This window comes from Melospiza melodia, chromosome Z (assembly GCF_035770615.1).
Source record: "Melospiza melodia melodia isolate bMelMel2 chromosome Z, bMelMel2.pri, whole genome shotgun sequence".
In the NCBI taxonomy this organism is placed as follows: domain Eukaryota; kingdom Metazoa; phylum Chordata; class Aves; order Passeriformes; family Passerellidae; genus Melospiza; species Melospiza melodia.
Window position 1 is genome coordinate 11,462,611 of NC_086226.1, and position 17,118 is coordinate 11,479,728.

A 17,118-nucleotide genomic window follows, 5' to 3' on the forward strand; every position below is an offset into this window, starting at 1 on the left:
TACTATCATAAGGGTACCTGCAGAAGTATTATAAAAATGTACTCAATATGCTAAAATAAAGAAGGAATTGATTCCTACCACAACTTAAATAATTTTCAAAGACAGAAGTGTCTTTGTAGTTATCAGTAAACTACATCTTTATGTTCTTTTCTGGTTCCTATTTTAATCTCAAAACACAAAAAGAAAGGCCTGTTTTTTCAAAAGACTGAGACTAATAACAGAGTTGTTTTGAATTACTGTATACACATTTTCAAAATAACTGTTTAAAATTTTTAGACATAAACGATTTAAAACCAGCTCTCCACATAGAAAGATTAAACAGAAGAAACTCTACAAAGTGAGAAATGCAATGCTTGAGAGGAGCTCTTCTGATGAACTAAGTCCAACTCAACAGTGCAGACATATCTAGACCTGTGCTACTAGAATCAGGCCTTAAAACACATTACTGCAGGCTATAAAGCCATGCCTTCCTGTGGAAAGCAGCACTTGCCACTGAACCTGGTTGTTAGCTCAAAGAAAGGTAAGCTTCTTACCTATCATCCTGCTTCATCACTTTATTTAGACAGTCATCTCACTACTGGCATACAGCTACCTAGTATCAGCTGACTGGAATTCCAGAATCACTAAAAAAAATCTTGTCCTGAAATAACCACTTCAGGAGGGCTCTCTAGTACTGTACAACCTTCAGCGGCTTAGAGGATGCTCCTATTAAAGCAACGACAAAGTAACAAGAGCCCTCACCGTGAATGGAGAAGTATTTATGGGCATACTCAGTTTCTGAACAACCCCGCAACTACAGATTAATACAAATAAGATTAAAAGCTGAAACACTGGCACGAGAAGTGCAACTTAACCAATAAAACATAAGGACATGCTCTTGTGTTGGCTTAGGATTTTCCTGCTTCTTTTCAGACACAGACAAAATCAGCTAAGTTCTTAATTTTACCCAGCTACTAACACTACATGCTTCATAAAGGGCTCAGTTCAGGCTTAATTCCTTTTATATGACAGACTCCCTACTATCAACAGTATTAAATTACCCTGCCAACCTGAGAGTAACTGCGCTCACAACATCTACATTACAAATGAACTACTCTGCCTGGTACAGAAATCTCAGGTTACTAAATGAAACAGCAGAGAATGAAAAACCCCATACTTTCTTAGAGCTTTAATGCAGCACCAAATTTACCAAAGACACCCCAGTACTATATTCCTAAAGAAGGGCTAGAAAGACTAAAGCATGTCTGTGAAGGATTCCACCAGTCTCCCAACAGAACACCTGGGGAGGCCTGAACAGATGTTAAACACTGCTTCACATGCCTTACTAAAAAGTTTAAATAGGAATAGGATGTTTCCTTCACAACTTCAGCTTTCTTAAGGCCTCCAAATTCTTTCCCTCCAGGAAACACAACACTACTTCTCTATCCTGTATTTCTGTGGTTGATTGCTCCTGCTTAACACAGGAACAAAACTCTGCTCAGCTGTATCCGTTCCCCCCTCCCCTCGCAAGTTTCCAAATCTTTAAGGTATTTTGATTTACACTACCACTTTCAGAAAGACCTGAAATCTCTGGTAGTTTTGTGCCTTCTATAGTTTTAATCACCGTGCTATTTCATTAGGGGAACTCTGAAAACCATTAGAAGTATTTGACAAGGGAATGGCTTCCTCAGCCACAACAGTGGCTCTTCCCAGCTTTGCTTCCCAAGAAAAAATATCCTAAGGAACAATCAAAGTCCTACTAAGCAATACATAAGATTATAAACTGATCCTCTTGTATACAGTAGGTCTATCAGTCATTACTTAAATAGATTAGATTACTTCAACTATTTGTCCTTGACAAACTGATGCTGTCTTTTACTCACCTATTATATTCTATGTACTTACAAGTAGCTTTAGCACCAGATTTTTTTTTCAGGAATTCAAGAAGAAGAGGAATCTGCCTATCTGTAGCTCTGCCTGTCCTTCAAATATTACTAATAAAGACAGCAACCATGCTTCTGGTGCCCCAGACATTTCTCGAATACTAAAGACTTTTTTTAATTGTTCTTCAAGCATTCTCAGGTGGAGATCAAATTAATTTGAAAAAGCTACATTTCTAGACATTTTGGATATTTCAGCTGAAACACCTGAAAAACCGAACACTTACTCTATATTTTTAAAGATCATAACTACATCTGTCTGGAGAAAATCTGTCACCAAAAAAGCTGCCAAACTATGAAAGGGATTATCAGAGACAGTCAGCAACAGAACTGAGAGCCTTAACATAGAAAAATTATCTATCTGGGCAACAGCATCTGCCACCTCAAGCTGAATTCCTAGTTCACCTGCAAGTACAAAAGCTGCCATCTCCAGCAATATATCAATGGCCAGCTCAATGATGACCTTCTGCCTTTCTGTCAGAGAATAATCTGCTAGTTCTTATTATATATTCTTATTACTAGCACACTTCACTTGGCAAAAAACCCCCAGTGTTTGGTTTCTGAAGCCTGCCCTGCTCAGCAGAATTATGCTGCTAAGAGTTATAAAGAAAGACTTCACTCCACAGACATGCAGGAGCAGACTACAGCCTTTAGTACTGACAGAACTGCCCCACACCAAGAATCCTTGATACTTCCTTCTTAAAACAACAACATGGGCTAACTTACTATTTCAGAACTGATAAACAGAGAAGAACAAGAGGCAAAGAAACAACACAAGTAGTCCCTTCAGCTATTTCAGTATTCAAGTCTGCATAGTGTGTTGTGGGGGTTTCTTTTAGGTTGGTTTCAGGTTTAGGGGAGGGGTGGCATCGTGGGTTTTGTTTGGTTTTTTTCTTTGGCTGGTTTGGGTTTTTCTGTTTACTTTATTACTACACACTAGCCCTTACAGCTTGGGGGAAATAGTAAGTATTTATAAAGACACAACAAAGAGCTGCTTTATCTCTGTACAGTGAGAAAGCTATCTAAAGAAATAAAATAGCCACAAACTGCCCAAGAAAACCAGAGAAATTATCTGACTGCACTATTTGAGAGAAACAACCTCTGAGATTAGTGCAGAAAGCAATTTGCATGGCTTTGCTCTTCTAGGACACACTCGTCAGTCTATGTACTGACTGATACTTTATTAGTACCTGTCAGTACAACTATTTTGTAATGAAGAAAAATTTTAAATTGGCTAAATATTTAATTGATACGGACCGATCAATATTTAATTCATAATAGTTCGATGTTTAGGGAAACAAGTTTTCTATCTTCTAATTAAAAAAAAAATGCTGTGCTGATACCACCCAAAATAGCAGTATTCTCTGATTTTGCAGGAGACTAGATTCTACACAGTAGCACTAAATGTAAGACAAGTGCTTGACCAAGGAACACTAAGATTTTTGTGTTCAAATGCAAGCAAGCTTATTTGTTTTACATGGTGCTGCGTTGTCCTCTACCAAAGGATCACAGAATCTTTAAGGCTGCAAAATATCTCCAAGATCATCGAGTCCAATTTCTAATATATTAAATACCACAGAGGCTGAAGCTTTCAAGCAGTTTAGGGAAGTATGCTGAAAATAACACATATAAGAAAACAACTCACTTATCAGAGGAACTGAAACAGAATCAAATACAAGCACTGTACAGTTGCATGCAGAATCTAAAAAAAGAACAGAAATCACTATCTGGGCTACCAGACTAATGCACGGACACAAAGCAGGTGTCAGCGAGGCGGTCACATGACTGCTGCCCCAACACTGCATTCAGATAAACACACTATTTGTTAATTTCCAGACCGTAAAAAACACTGGCATTTTCCACAAAACCATCTTTTGATTACCCATGCATTAATGAAGAAGAGTGACATGATTCGCAGCAAAAAGAGGGGCTGCAGAAAAGGTGAAATAAACTCAGATTTTTTTTTAAACCAAAACTCCGCCTCTTTTTCATCTGATTATCTGCTTAAATAATCTTTGAACAACTGTTCCGCGACTTAAGCTAAAACTGGAAACGTTTAAAAGATGCTTTTTTTAAAATTACATGGATGTTAATTTGAGTCACCTCATTCTCTGTACGTGACCGAAAGCTGTGTACTCTTTGCTACGGGCCCCATTACCACCCTCAATTTCACAGGCGCGTCTCCCCTTCGTTATGCAGTAAACAAAGGACAGCATTTGCAAGCAAGTGGTTGACTAATAGCGGGGCTGTAGGTGTGTTCAGACCTAGTTCTCCATCCCCACCAATTTCAAAACAAGCAGTTCGGGGAAAAAAAAACGCAGGAAGAGCTGCATTGCTGAAAGTCCCGCGGGCTGTGAAACACAGTGTGAAAAGACTGCGAGGTTGGAATAAGCACGGTGAGGGTCAGGATCAGGCACAGACGGGCAGCTTCAGGTGTTCCCAGAGAAAACCTTCCACGCTGGAATGTGCCAGCGCTCCCCGGCGCCAGGCCTGTGCGGCACAGCACCGAGCAGCTCCAGGGACACGGAGCCAGCACCGCCCCGCGCTACGTGCCCGGGGTCCCTGACGGGCGGGCAGTGCCCGGGATAAGAGCCTGGAAACGAACGCGCCCTCACCCAGCACTGCCCCGCCACCACCCTTCCCCCCGCGCCCTTGTCACCGGGGACGCGCCCGGGGGCTGCCGCTTCCCACCCGGCTCCCGTCTCCGCTCAGGAGAACGGCCCGGCCGTGACTCGGCACTGCGGCCCCGCTCCGCCCGGCCCTGCGTCCCTCCCGCCGCCGTCTCACCACGGCCGAGCCGCCGCTCAGCGTCGCGTCCCCCGCGGGGCTCCGCCGCCCGCCATCCCGGCCGGCACCGGGCTCAGAGCGTGGCGCAAGGAGCGGCAGCCGCTCCCGGCTCCTTCCGCGTCGGAGCCGCCGCCATTCGCCGCCCGCCGCCGCCGGCCCGGCACGGCCCCGCCTCCGGGCGGGCACAGGACTGCGAACTACAGCTCCCAGCAGCCTCTGCGCCCCTCCCACTGCGGCTTCCGGCCGGCGCCGGGATGGCGCGGTGCTGAAAGGCGCGGGGCGTGCGGCCGCGCGCGTGGGCCTCCCAGCGCCATGTACAGGTACGGGAGCGCCGGGACGCGGGAACACCGGGGCACGGGGACCCGGGAATGCGCCGGGACACGGGCATACGAGTACCGCTGGTGGGCTGCGCGGGAGCCGCGTGGCGCCCGGGCTGCGTGTGAGCCCTCGCAGATCCCTTCGGGCGGCCCGGCTGCGCGGGGATGGCTGAGGCGCTGCGCGGGGGAGCCTCGGGAGCGGCTGTGGGACCCGGGGGAGCGGGAGGGAGCTCCCGGGCGTGGGAGCGGTGCCGGGATCGGAGGTGTGTGTGCGGCCCCGCGGGTGCTCCCGGGGGAGCGGGGGTTCTGTCCTTGAGGCTGGCGGGGATGCGGGGTCCCCGGGCCGCCTCTGTCCCGGCCTCGGGGAGAGCTTCCCCCGCCTGCCCGGGCATCCCGTCCCGCTGCCCGCGCTGCCGCCCCGTCGTGCGCGGGTCCTGCCCGGTGCTGTCGCGGCCGTGTCCGGGTTCGGTGGTGTTGGGAGGCCGCCGTGTCCCGCCGCCTCCATTGGCCCCGCTCCCCGGCCCCTCACCCGCCCCATCCGGGAGCGGGGCGCGCTCGATCCCTGGCGGGCTCTTCCCCAAAGCCTGCCAGAGCGAGCACACGCCTGCGCTGTGGCCGCTGCTGGTGCTTCCAGCGCCCGCAGATCCTGCGCTTAGTCTCCCTGTGTATGGCTGTGGAGTGCGAGTGACTGAAATGCTTCAAGGGTCCCCATCCTGTGTTTGGTGTCAGTCTGGCAGTACCCTCAGAGCCTCTGGGTTTTGCTGTGTCTGCAGAAAGCACCTCCAGGAGATCCCATCCTCTAGCACTAATGTTTCCACCAGCTTGGAATGGGACCCCGGCAAGACCTCGGAGCTTCTCTCGGGTATGGGAGTGTCGGCCCTTAAGAAAGACAGGCTGGGCAATGAAAACACACCACAGGACCTGCTGGTGTCGTCACCCTGTCTTCCTCCAAAAAGGCAGAAGGTGAAGGACAACGAAAAGGACTTTGTTATCGTGCGCCGGCCATGGCTGCTCCGAGAGGCAGAGTCAGGTACTGTCCCCCTGTCCCAGGTTCTGCTTGCCCTTTGGTAGAGATGGAGAGTGGGCATCACAAGTCCACCCTGCTTTAGTGTTTAGTTCTTTTGCTCTTACCCAGCAGAATGGCACTTTTAGATCTAGTGGCTTTCAGGCTTGGGGTGATAAATCCTCTTTTATGTGTGCCTTTAAGCCGAGGTGGTGTGTCTGGCTCCAGAATTGTAATCTGTTAAAACCATGGTTCTCTGCTGCCTGACCCCATGAGCACCTGTATGTGTGTGTGTGTGCTGGGGGGTTGTCCTGCGTGTCCCTGTGCTTGTTTGCTCTTGTCTGTGGGACACAGGTGGCACTTTGAACCAGCAGGGCTGTGTAGTGAATCAGTGTTTTAAGGTCGCTCAAAGAATAGGCAGCAAAAGTAGGTTTAATGAAAAGGTTTGTTGGCAACATTCACTCTAGTTACCAGATGGTTAAAGTGCACAGAGAAAAAATAAACTAAAATCAATCAGTTTAAAACCAAAGTCAATCCAAAAATTACCGGTTTGGAGGCAGGAGGAGAAGGGTAGGTAAAGAGTGCAGGCTGAGGTGTGCCAGCAGTGTTCCAGCTCCTGATGGAAGCAAGCAACGTGAGGGACTGTGCCAGAGCTACAGGGAAAGCACATCAGAGGCTGGAAGCCTGCAGGGCTGGAAAGGGAGAGAGCAGAGCTCTTGGACTCTTGAAAGGGATGTCACAGGATACTGGGTTCCTTTCCCTGGTGTCAAAATGTGGTTTTAGTCTGGATGAGTATGGGGTGCAGAATAAATAAGCAGCTGTCTCCAGACATTATGCTGTCATGCAGTGCTGGGTCAAAGGCAGCTGTTGCTGAGCTCCACCATCCAGAAATCTCCCATGTGAATCATGGGACACCTTCTGGGGCCCTGAGAGAAGCTGCGATTTGTACCACATTGCTTCACATAATTCTTGGAGTGGTGATAGCATGTGTGTTTTAGGAAGCAGTTTGTAGTACCTGATTTTTTTCTGTGTATCACACAGAAGCATAGCTTACCTTGAGCTCCCTTCTGAGACCCTTGTGTGCATAGGAAGAGTGGGCATTTTGGCTGAGGGGGGAAAAAACCCAGAGAATCATACAAGCATTAGGTAACTAAGATGCTCATGTTCCCCAAGTGAGTATGTGAGTAGTGTCCATGGCCTTACTGTGTATACAGAGTGACTATTACAGGAACATTTGCATTTACCAGTTGTGCCTAGGCAAAGATGGTAAAAATGTCATCCTGAGATGAATAGTGGGGCTGATGCCTACAGAGAAACTGTAAAGGGGCTTTTAACAACCAGACCCAGCAAGGCATCTGACCAGCAGGCAAAAATGAACCAGCTTTAACTAGAATGTGCTTTGCTCTTTCTCTAAAGGTATTTCTTTGGATGCACTTCCAGATGAATTGCTTCTGGCAATCTTTGCCTATTTGCCCCTAAAGGATTTACTGAAAGTTTCTATGATTTGCAAGAGATGGCATCGACTTTCGTAAGTGCTATTTCTCTTCATTCAGTACTAAGGAAAATCTTTGTTTCCATAGACCATTAAATGGTCGGGTTCTCATCTTATTTATACATATATAGTTCAATTTAGACCATATGTGGGTATGTATAACCAAAGGATGCCTCACATGTTTTAACATTATTGTAGTCTGTTAAATAGCTTTCCCTTCTCTGCCTGTTTTTGACACCAGAAACTTTCTGTAGTTCTACCCACAGCTTTGACCTGTTACCCATTTGAACTCACTAACAAGTAATATTCATTCCCCCAGATTTGATGAATCTCTCTGGCAGACTCTTGATTTGACTGGTGGGAATCTGCTGCCAGGAGTGCTTGGACAGTTGTTGCCTGCAGGTGTTACTGTGTTCCGCTGCCCAAGGTCTTGCATTGGGGATCCGTTGTTTAAAACAAGCAAGTAAGGCTTTTTCTGCATCTTCTGAATCCTGAAACTGTCTCAGATATTCAGTCTGTGTGGTTTTGGTTTTAAGGTAATAGCAGCGAGCAGCAGTGTTTGTGCTGTGTGTGGAGTGTGGACAAGCTGATCAGTGGTTAGGCATGTGTTAAAAAAGGAGGATCTGCACTCACCTGACAGTTATTTAAAACCAAGTTGATGTGATTTTTTTTTTTCAATATCAAGCACCACCCTTGCAGTTTCTATCTTGTAGAGGCCTGAATTATCATCATCTGCAGCATTTTTATGTGGTACACTCAAAAAATCATTAAACTCCAGCAGGATAAATTTTCAGATGTTATGAGGAATCAGTAGAAAAATTTTCTGCAAATTGTGCATGCTCGTAGTGTATGGGGTATATTTGTGATGTGGGGAATTTATGGAGCATGTTTTAATGCACTTTTAGTAACCTTTCTCCTTCTCTTTTTTTGATAGTCTTCTTAAAATTCAACACCTGGATTTGTCAAACTGCACAGTGTCTGCTGCAGATCTCCACAGTATTCTCTGTCTGTGTGAAAAGCTGCAGAACCTCAGCTTGGAGGGTCTAGTGCTTTCTGACAGCATCATCAAGTGAGTGACATGTTTGGGAATATTCAGTAAAGCCTTCTGTTTGGTGCCATTATTTTGTGCAGGCTAATGAAAGAATGCAGTGGAAAGTTGTTCATTGTGGGTGCATTTTGAAATGACTAGTTTAAGGTGGCCATTTAGTTTTGGGGTTTTTTTCCTCTAATTCTCCAGAGTAGCAGGAGGTTGGAGAAACTGCTCACCTCTCTATGGTTCATGGATCCATATTCCCACAGCTGAGCTGTACAGCAGAGCTACTTTTATTTTTCCGGTTTTTTTTGCTCCCAAGAGAAGTTTGTGTTTGGTGTGTAAGTTCTTTTCTATTCCAAGGGCTCTCAATAGTGCTCCCACCAGGTACCCATTGTGCTTCTGCACTGTTGCTCACTTTTTTATTGAACTTATGAAGTCCTTGAAGATTACAGATTCAGTCAAGCAGATGAAGTGTTTTTTGGTTAGCTGCAAAGACACTAATGGGTTTGTAGTCAGCCTCCTGTTCCATCACACCACAGGATTGTGGAGGTGCCACCTATGGACAGATGTCAGAGGTGCCACCTAGGTCAGATGGCAGAGACCCTGGCTTTCTGATACTTTCCTCACTCCACAGAAGGGAGTAAATAAACCACAATAAAAATAAACCAGTATAGTTTGGCTTTTTATACTATGAGTAGTAACAGTTAAAACTATCAGAAAATTGGGTACTAATCCGGCAGTAATTATGGAATTTTATCACCTTCTGAACACATGTGCATACTGAGTGTTCCAGGTTTTGCTAACCGCATATGTGCTCTAGTCTTGTAAAGAAATGCATTCAGGGGATGCTGTTTGGACGTGGGCTTTTTCCTGGAATAACTTCCATCTTGCAGAGGGGTGACATCAGAAATGGGATGCTTGCTTTGTCTTTTGTAGAGCTGTAGTAATCTCTGATAAGCTGTGATGTATGTTTATTGGCATACAACAGTAGAAGGTGAAAAGAAACCATTTCCTTGTAAACTTGGTTGTTTATAAATATGCAGACTTGTCAGCAGTGTCATACATAGACAAGTGTCCCTTTTAATGTTGTGCTCTGATGCAGTAGTACAGAGTTTAGGCCCTTAGTGACGCAGGTTAGTCAGCTGATTAAATATGCAGTACGTCATATTTAATGAACAATTCCCTGTCCAGGAAATTAGGTCTTAAAAATAGGCACATCATAGCAAAGCAAGCAATGTTACAACATTTAAGTTTTATCATATTTTTCTTTTTTCTTCTCTCTACAGGAGCATTGCTAGAAATCCCAATTTGATACGACTAAATCTCTGTGGGTGCTCAGGGTTTTCTGCAGAAGCCTTGGAGCTGATGTTGAGCAGTTGTTCTATGTAAGACAAAACCAGGTTTTTCTATTCCTGAAACAAATTATTTTTTTTCCTTGGGCATCCCAGTTATTCTTGTATTTTTATTTTTTTTTAATATGCTTGGTTTTGGTCCTAAATGCCTAACAGTTGATTATTAGCTGAATAATCAGGTAATTTCTTCCCATCAAGCTATTTTCTTCTTTAATAACAAAGATGTACTTTTGTAGTTTTTCATGGGTTTTCTGAATCATCCGCTTGGCTGGGTACACCCCATTTATGTTCCTTTGATATCATGTAAATTTGATTTTTTTTTTTTATGAAAATAATATATGATTCTCACAAAGACCAAGTGTGTGTTTTGGAACTGCAAAGTTCCCTCTGCAGTCAGAGTACAGGGTGAGTAGCCGAGAACACTGTGCCTTGCCATGGTAGAATAATCCTTCAGTAACCTTCTAGTTTATGAAGGGGTGTGTTCAGATTGGCAGCTCCAGTGATTAAACCATCTGCTGACAGAACGTCACTGAACTGGGCCCCAGTGAATTCGGGATTTATATCCCAATCTTTCTGCTGACTTCCTGTGACCTGCAGGACAATGTACATAATCATTCCTTCTGCGAAAGGATGTTTTTTAATCAAATTGTGAGTTAGTGGACAGCCAGAGCCTTAATCTTTCTGTCGCTTGGTCTGATTATTCAGATCATGAGCTCTTTAGGGGATGGCAGTCGGTGCAGTGTGCAGTGAATACCAGATGGCAAATCTGATCCTAGGAATGCTAGTGGCAATTTAACTGTTTTTTCATTTTATGTAGAGTGCCAGCTAAATGCTCTAGTTGTGCATTCACTGTGTCTTTGTCCCTTGGTTACAGCTACAACACCTGCACACAGAGCAATATTTTGTCCCAGCCCCATGGTGACAGGCTATAGGTAATCAAGCACGTAAAGAGAGTTGAGCTCACAGCATGACCAGTGTTTATATAAAACTATGAATTATTTTATGCTAATTAGGATTAATTGGTCATCTGACCAATGCTAATAATGAATGGTAGTTTTTCCTCTCAATGTGACCATCTGTTCATTTGTAACAGATTCAGGTCACAAACCCGATGAAAAGACAGTGTCTCCTTGTGGCAGTTCCTGGAGAGAGCCTTTACTTCCTAAGCCATTACTGAATCATTCCAGTTGAAAGTGGCTTTGGGAAGTCACTTTAACCCCTTTCCCAGACCAGGGTCTAAAATTAGCACTGTCCATGTGGATGAGGATGTGCTCTGGTTGGATCTTGAAAATCTCCAGAGACAGATTTGGCTGGGTAACCTGCTCCATTCATTCATTAGTTCTTAATTATTGTCATACTAGAATTTCTAGGCATGAATACAGTAAGTTGGCCGTTGGTATGTTACAAGTATTTGCTTTAAAAGTATCAAGTGTAATAGAAAATAACAGAACTTGAACTGCATTTCAGCCATTCTTGTTAACAACTTTGTCTCTGTGTAGGCTGGAGGAGCTGAACCTGTCCTGGTGTGAATTCACAGCCACTCACGTAAAAGCAGCAGTCAATCATGTTACTTCAAAGATCACCCAGTTAAATTTAAGCGGATACAGAGAGAATCTACAAATAGCAGGTAAACAGCAATGTGACAAACAATCCCACTATGGGATGAAGCAGTAGGCTTTACATTTTCTTCTGCTTGGCATTCACCCTTTGTATAGAGGAGTCATTTACTAACAGTAACTTTTGTGCTCTGTATAGTTTGAAGTTCTTGCTGTCAGAGACTCTTACTACAGAGTTCTAGCTCCAGCATGAAGGGTGAGATGATTTTTCTTCCGAATTTAGGAACAGTCAAGTGAAAACTAATTTTTTGTTCAGCTGAAAGCTTCTTCACTTTACTTGTGAAGTAAGTCCTGGAAGCAGGACTTTGTGTGCTATGAATTAGCTCCAGGAACAGTATCTGGAGGGTTTCTTAAGGCTTCTCATGTTGTGTCTGCTGGAAACATCTTCTAAAAGAGAACAGTCATAGTACGTGCTTGAGTTTCAGACTGACATCCAGATATGAGTTAATTTGGAAGGCAGTCTTAGCAATCAACATTTAACCACTTAACTTGCTACTAGCTATAGAAAGAAAAGTTCTATTAAATTGGAGGGTGATAGAAAATGCAGGTAAGTCAAGATCTGGGGGACAGTACATCAAAATGAAAAAGAGCATAGCTAAAGGGTGAAAGTCCTTTTCTAGTAAAGAGAATTTAAATTTTGCAATGAGTGAATATGACAGTAGGGTGTTGGATGACATACAGGAGGTGACCTCTCATTTCCATTTAAACATCACACAGACACCCTCATGCATTCTCTTTGTGGGAAAATAGGCAAATCTTCTTATCTCAGCCCCAAACTCATAAACAAATATGCTACATAATCTTCTCCCCATCAGGAATTTGAACCTTGGTCCCTCTAATTGAACCATTAGAGACCATGTGCTGACCTCTTCCATTTGTCAGACACTTTCTCTGAGTGTCTTTACTCTGTTTCAGTGCAATTTATCAGGCATAAGACTTAGTACATAATCAAGGTATTGTTTTGTTTAGTTTCTGCACATGAATTCTGAAATATCAAAATTCTGTTGCACACTGTTGAGCACCTTGCAATGGCTTTTAGGTAATACCTGAACTACAGCTGATCTGTGCGTCTTACAGACAATGAAAGAAAGTCAAAAATTTAGTTTAAATCAGAAAAAAACATAACTTTTTGTCATGAGAACTTTTTGTGGGTAAAAATGGTCATGTCTAAAGGATTTGGTGCTCTGAAAGGATATTTGATATGTGAAAAATTTTCATTATTTTTCCACTACATGTAAGTATTTCAGGCAGCTCACCATTACTAGGTCTTCAGTAGATTTCACAAAAATATCCTTTGAATTATTGCCTTCCTAATTTGATGGTTGATGCAACTGATTTCTAGGGATAATTTGCTGAACTAAATCTAGGTTTCTGAACTTCTTTTAACCCTCTGAACTAAATCAGGGGGTTAAAAGAAGTCCATGTAAGGTATCTTCATAGGCAGACTGTATGCTCTAACTCTTAAGCATGTATCTTTTATTTTAAAAATTGTGCTTCAGTTGTGGGGTTCCAGTAGGAAACACATAAATGAACATGTGTGGACATCAGCAGGCTGTGTAAAGCACATCCATCTTGCTACTGAAAGAGGGACTGACTCTGTGTTATCTCTTTTCAGATGTGAAAACGCTGGTGGAGAGATGTCCTTTGCTTGTCCATTTAGATCTCAGGTAAGAAAACCTGTGCAGCCAGTCCTTAAATCCTTGTGGTTCAGGGGATTAGCACTGAGGCAAGGTTGTCTAGGTAGCACTGCACATCCAGAAAATACTATTCAAGCTAAACCTACAAAAGATTTGCTATCTGACATGACCTAATCTGGAGCAGGTAAGATGTCTCGTTACCCCAGCATAAATGTCAGGTACCTACAGGGTTTGTTAACTAACTAGAGATGGTAATTGATAGGTAGAAAGGAAGGAAATATTTAGATGCCTACAGTTCATTAGCCTAGCATCCCTGAGAGGGTTTACGTTGTCTCTAATACTAATTTGGTACTTGGCCATATAGCTGTAAAAAAAGGTATGTTTTGGTTTTTACTTAGTCACTTTCAGTATTTTGAAATCTCTGGAGAACTTGCCTATTCATGGCACAGGTTCTGCTGCAGAGTATCTGTATGAAGAGAAACTTCGCTTCACCTGCCCCTTCGCATGCACAGCACATACATGAGAGATGGGTTGCTTCCACAGTTTATCAAGAACATACTTTGGTGGTAGAAAAAGTAGATATTCAGTGAATTCCTCTGGCTGAATTTTTAAAATAGCAAATTTACTGCTGCTGTGTACTTAAGACTTTATTTAATGTGTTCTCTGTACAGTGACAGCATGATGTTAAAGCCTGAGTGCTTCCAGTATTTTAAACAACTTGTGTTCCTACAACACCTGTGCCTTAGCCGATGTTACCAGATATCACCTGCTGCCTTAGTGTAAGTAACCTCTAATTAGCTTTGATTTGCTGTTCATGCAGAGGGTGAATTAATTTAAATTTGATTTATTTTATGTTTAGAATTGCAAATACTGTTTCAAAAAAGTTAATGGTACGAGGAATCACAAGTAAAACTAAGATAAAAGAACCCAACTGTTAGAACCTGTTATCCTCTGAGAATCCAGACTGGAATGAAGCTGAGATAATCTTTCAGTGGTGTCAGTCTGTACTCATGGACCTGGCTGCTCCATGCATGCCTCGTGTCTTGTGTTAGTGGCATTATACCAGTGGTACCCATTGCTGGCATGGGAGGTTGCAGTCCTGCCAGTGACCAGGACTGATGTCAGACTGAGTGCGGAGGAAGGTTTGGAATAGCTGGCAGAGTTCACAGTACTGGCTGGACTAGTAAGCTGTAAGTAAGTGTGTATTTGCTTTTGTGTGCACTTATATCAGTTATTGATTGTGATTCAAATATGGTTAAGAGTGACTTGCTCATGAGGTCCTTCTGCTTTTTATTAGTATAGAAGCTTTCAAGTCCAGTACTTTCAGGAAAGATGTCAACACAACAAGAAAAAAGGTTGAGAGGAACAGGAAAATGAGGATCTGAAGAACCTTTGCTGCGGCAGCACATGCCTCAGCCTTTTGATTTTGTCCTGTACTTGCTTGTAAGATACACAGTTCAGATGATGACTGGGAAAATGTAAAGCAATCAAGAAGCTGGGTCTGGCTACTCACCAAAATATTGCTCCGAACTGGGGACTTATTGATGGTACTCAGGGGCTTGTATCCCCTGAGCCACATCCTGGAACTTCATCTGTGCAATTTACTTCACTTGTTCTAGATTTTTAAGTCCAAGGATATGAAAATGGAAGAATCAGTTTGTTTTCAGTTTGTGAGAGAGACTAGCAAAAAAGTAATTTATTCAGCCAGTTTGCTGAAGTATCAGTGTTGAGTACTAGTTTCAATAAAAAATGTGCTTAAGTAGTTTACCCTCTTCTAAAAAATTAGTAAAAACGGCGTTATGTAGCTTGGGTACAGGCTGAAAAACCCCAAAAAATGTTTTCAGTTTCATGGTTAATTTGCTATCTCTCTCTCTTTCTAGAGAGCTTGGTGAAATTCGAACACTGAAGACTCTTCAGGTATTTGGAATAGTCACTGATAGCTCCCTGCAGCTCCTCGAGGAAGCACTACCCGACATGAAGATCAATGGTTCACACTTTACCAGCATTGCAAGGCCAACTGTTGGCAATAAAAAGAGCCATGAGATTTGGGGCATCAAATGCAGATTGACACTGAGAAATCCTAGTTTCTTGTGATCATGTACAATGAGTTGATGCCATGGACACTGTGCGTTGAAGCTCCTTAGGAAAAAAAAAGTGCTGGAGCACCTTTTATCATAGTACTGTTACTGTCTAACTTGGTTTTACACCCTAATGTTTCATAATATTTTATATCAGTTTTTTGTACTTAAAGCCTTTAGAAATTGTGGATCTGTGAGCAATTACAGAATATTTCTTTCAGCCTTTCTTTTTTACAGGGGATCTTTGAAAAAAAATATGAAACAAATCACCGTCAAGTGATTTGATAAGTACAAATCAATTACTTACATTGATAAGTAATGTCAGCCTCTAGCAACTATATGCAGCTTCTGGAACAGCTTGCAGAGGTGCTAGAAATCTTTGTAGGGTTTATTAAGGAGTTTGCAGAATTCAAAATGAATACTTCTATGTATTAAATCTGTTCAGCTATGTTGACTGAAGAAAAGATACTGCAGGATGAATGAATCAAGCTTGAAAACAGTAAATTGGGGATATCTACACAGAAGCAGCTAAGAGCTCAATACCTTACAAGTTAAGCAGCATAAAGGAGCTATAGTGAAGTTTTTATTTAGGAGGCCACAAATGAAACTTTTGTCTTTAGTATCCTTCATTTGTTGCCAAATACAGTCTGAGTAGCCTGTTCAGAATTAGCATCTGTAAAAATAGATGCTGGTTGTCCATTATTTCATGTTGTGGTCCTGGGTTTTCTGATTTCGTATTAGTAGCTTTGTGCGCCTGATCGTAGATAAAACTTTCTCTAAGATCTTTTCTAAGTGCAACTGATACATTGGTAGAAGTTTAGCAGGAGGAGGGCTCAAGGAGTTCTAGATATGACCAAAAACCAGAACCTGGGACTACAGTGTAAGAATGCTATAAGGGAGAGATGCTTTGGTGCTATCAAGAGACATACATTTCTTTTTTATATTAGTTTGTTTGTAGTAGCACTTTGCTTCTTGTATTTGTATCACTAACCACTATTATCTAGTGTTGATTTTTATTTTAAAGTCATAGGAGAAGCTGAGTAACTGTCCAAAAAGAAAAAAAAAAAAAAACCAAATAAACGATAGGGACAGGTAATGATTTTAAATAAACCTTTCATTTGCATCTGTTATCAGGGTCCTTCCTCATGTATAAGCCTACAATGTTCCAGCAAGTGTTTTAGCAAAACTTGGACCCTCTCTAGGACATAAACATGCTGCTGTTTTTCCCATGAATGCAGTAAGCAAGCAGCTGAATTTATTCATGGATGTTTTTAAGAGTAGCCAACATATTACTTTAGGTGTTTACATGGATACAGCTTCTTGAGAGAAAGCATTCAGAAATGAATACCTGGTAGTGCAGAACAGATTGCTTACTATGGAAAGATTGTATAAGTACTAGAATTCGATATTTAACTTGACCTTCTAGAATATAGTAAATAAAGCATTATCTTTTTAACCTAAGGTGGGTTTTTTTGTTTTTATTAAATTTAACAGTGTAAATATAAAATAACAGGTGTTAATAATGGGTTTGTATCCCCTGTGAAGGAGTAAATGGGCAACACAGCTTGTGGAAGTTGGAGGATACAGAATATTCTACTGTCTCAGTTTGCTGCCTTAGAATTATACCTTAAATTACTTCAAGAAGAAAAAGTAAATCCTTGCAGCACAGCATTACTGAAAATTCTTCTCCTTATGCACAATGTAACTCCATGAAACTTCTCTTGCATTTAATAAAGATCTAAGAAATTGCTTTATTTTACAGAATGACTGATAGATGGGAGAGTGCTTTCCCTGGTTTGCCACCAACTTTGTGTCATGGGTCAAAAAGAAATTTCTCCAAGCAGTGGTGGTTTAAAGGACAGGGTGTTATCAAAACTACTTTCA

At 42.5% G+C, this 17,118-nt stretch overlaps 2 protein-coding genes across 3 annotated transcripts in view; one reads left to right on the top strand and one right to left on the bottom strand.

Moving 5' to 3' along the window:
* The window catches only part of LMBRD2 (LMBR1 domain containing 2), a 32,605-nt gene extending 27,795 nt beyond the window's left edge, over positions 1–4,810 (bottom strand). Inside the window, exon 1 of the mRNA XM_063180935.1 lies at positions 4,707–4,810. The gene's annotated coding sequence lies outside the window, so the exon portion shown is untranslated. The remainder of the gene's footprint in view (positions 1–4,706) is intronic.
* A 135-nt stretch (positions 4,811–4,945) lies between these two features.
* On the top strand, positions 4,946–16,695 carry SKP2 (S-phase kinase associated protein 2). Of its 2 annotated transcripts, XM_063180953.1 has the most exons (10): positions 4,946–5,026; positions 5,797–6,053; positions 7,443–7,554; positions 7,838–7,981; positions 8,453–8,587; positions 9,838–9,936; positions 11,403–11,530; positions 13,135–13,186; positions 13,828–13,935; positions 15,037–16,695. In XM_063180953.1, the coding sequence occupies exons 1-10, from the start codon at positions 5,019–5,021 to the stop codon at positions 15,248–15,250; spliced, it is 1,257 nt and encodes a 418-aa protein (XP_063037023.1). In that variant the 5' UTR covers positions 4,946–5,018; the 3' UTR covers positions 15,251–16,695. The 2 variants fall into 2 exon arrangements, with proteins under 2 accessions (XP_063037023.1, XP_063037022.1); XM_063180952.1 differs by lacking the exon at positions 4,946–5,026 and having other exon boundaries at positions 5,702–6,053.
* Positions 16,696–17,118: the final 423 nt, after the last annotated feature.

What these genes read in the sequence shown, in the direction of transcription:
- SKP2 (XM_063180952.1), top strand. Translation starts at nt 5,717, where the DNA reads ATGCTTCAAGGGTCCCCATCCTGTGTTTGGTGTCAGTCTGGCAGTACC. An exon ending in AAGAGATGGCATCGACTTTC is followed by an intron (nt 7,555 to 7,837) that starts GTAAGTGCTATT and finishes TCATTCCCCCAG; the next exon opens with ATTTGATGAATCTCTCTGGC. An exon ending in CTTGTCCATTTAGATCTCAG is followed by an intron (nt 13,187 to 13,827) that starts GTAAGAAAACCT and finishes TTCTCTGTACAG; the next exon opens with TGACAGCATGATGTTAAAGC.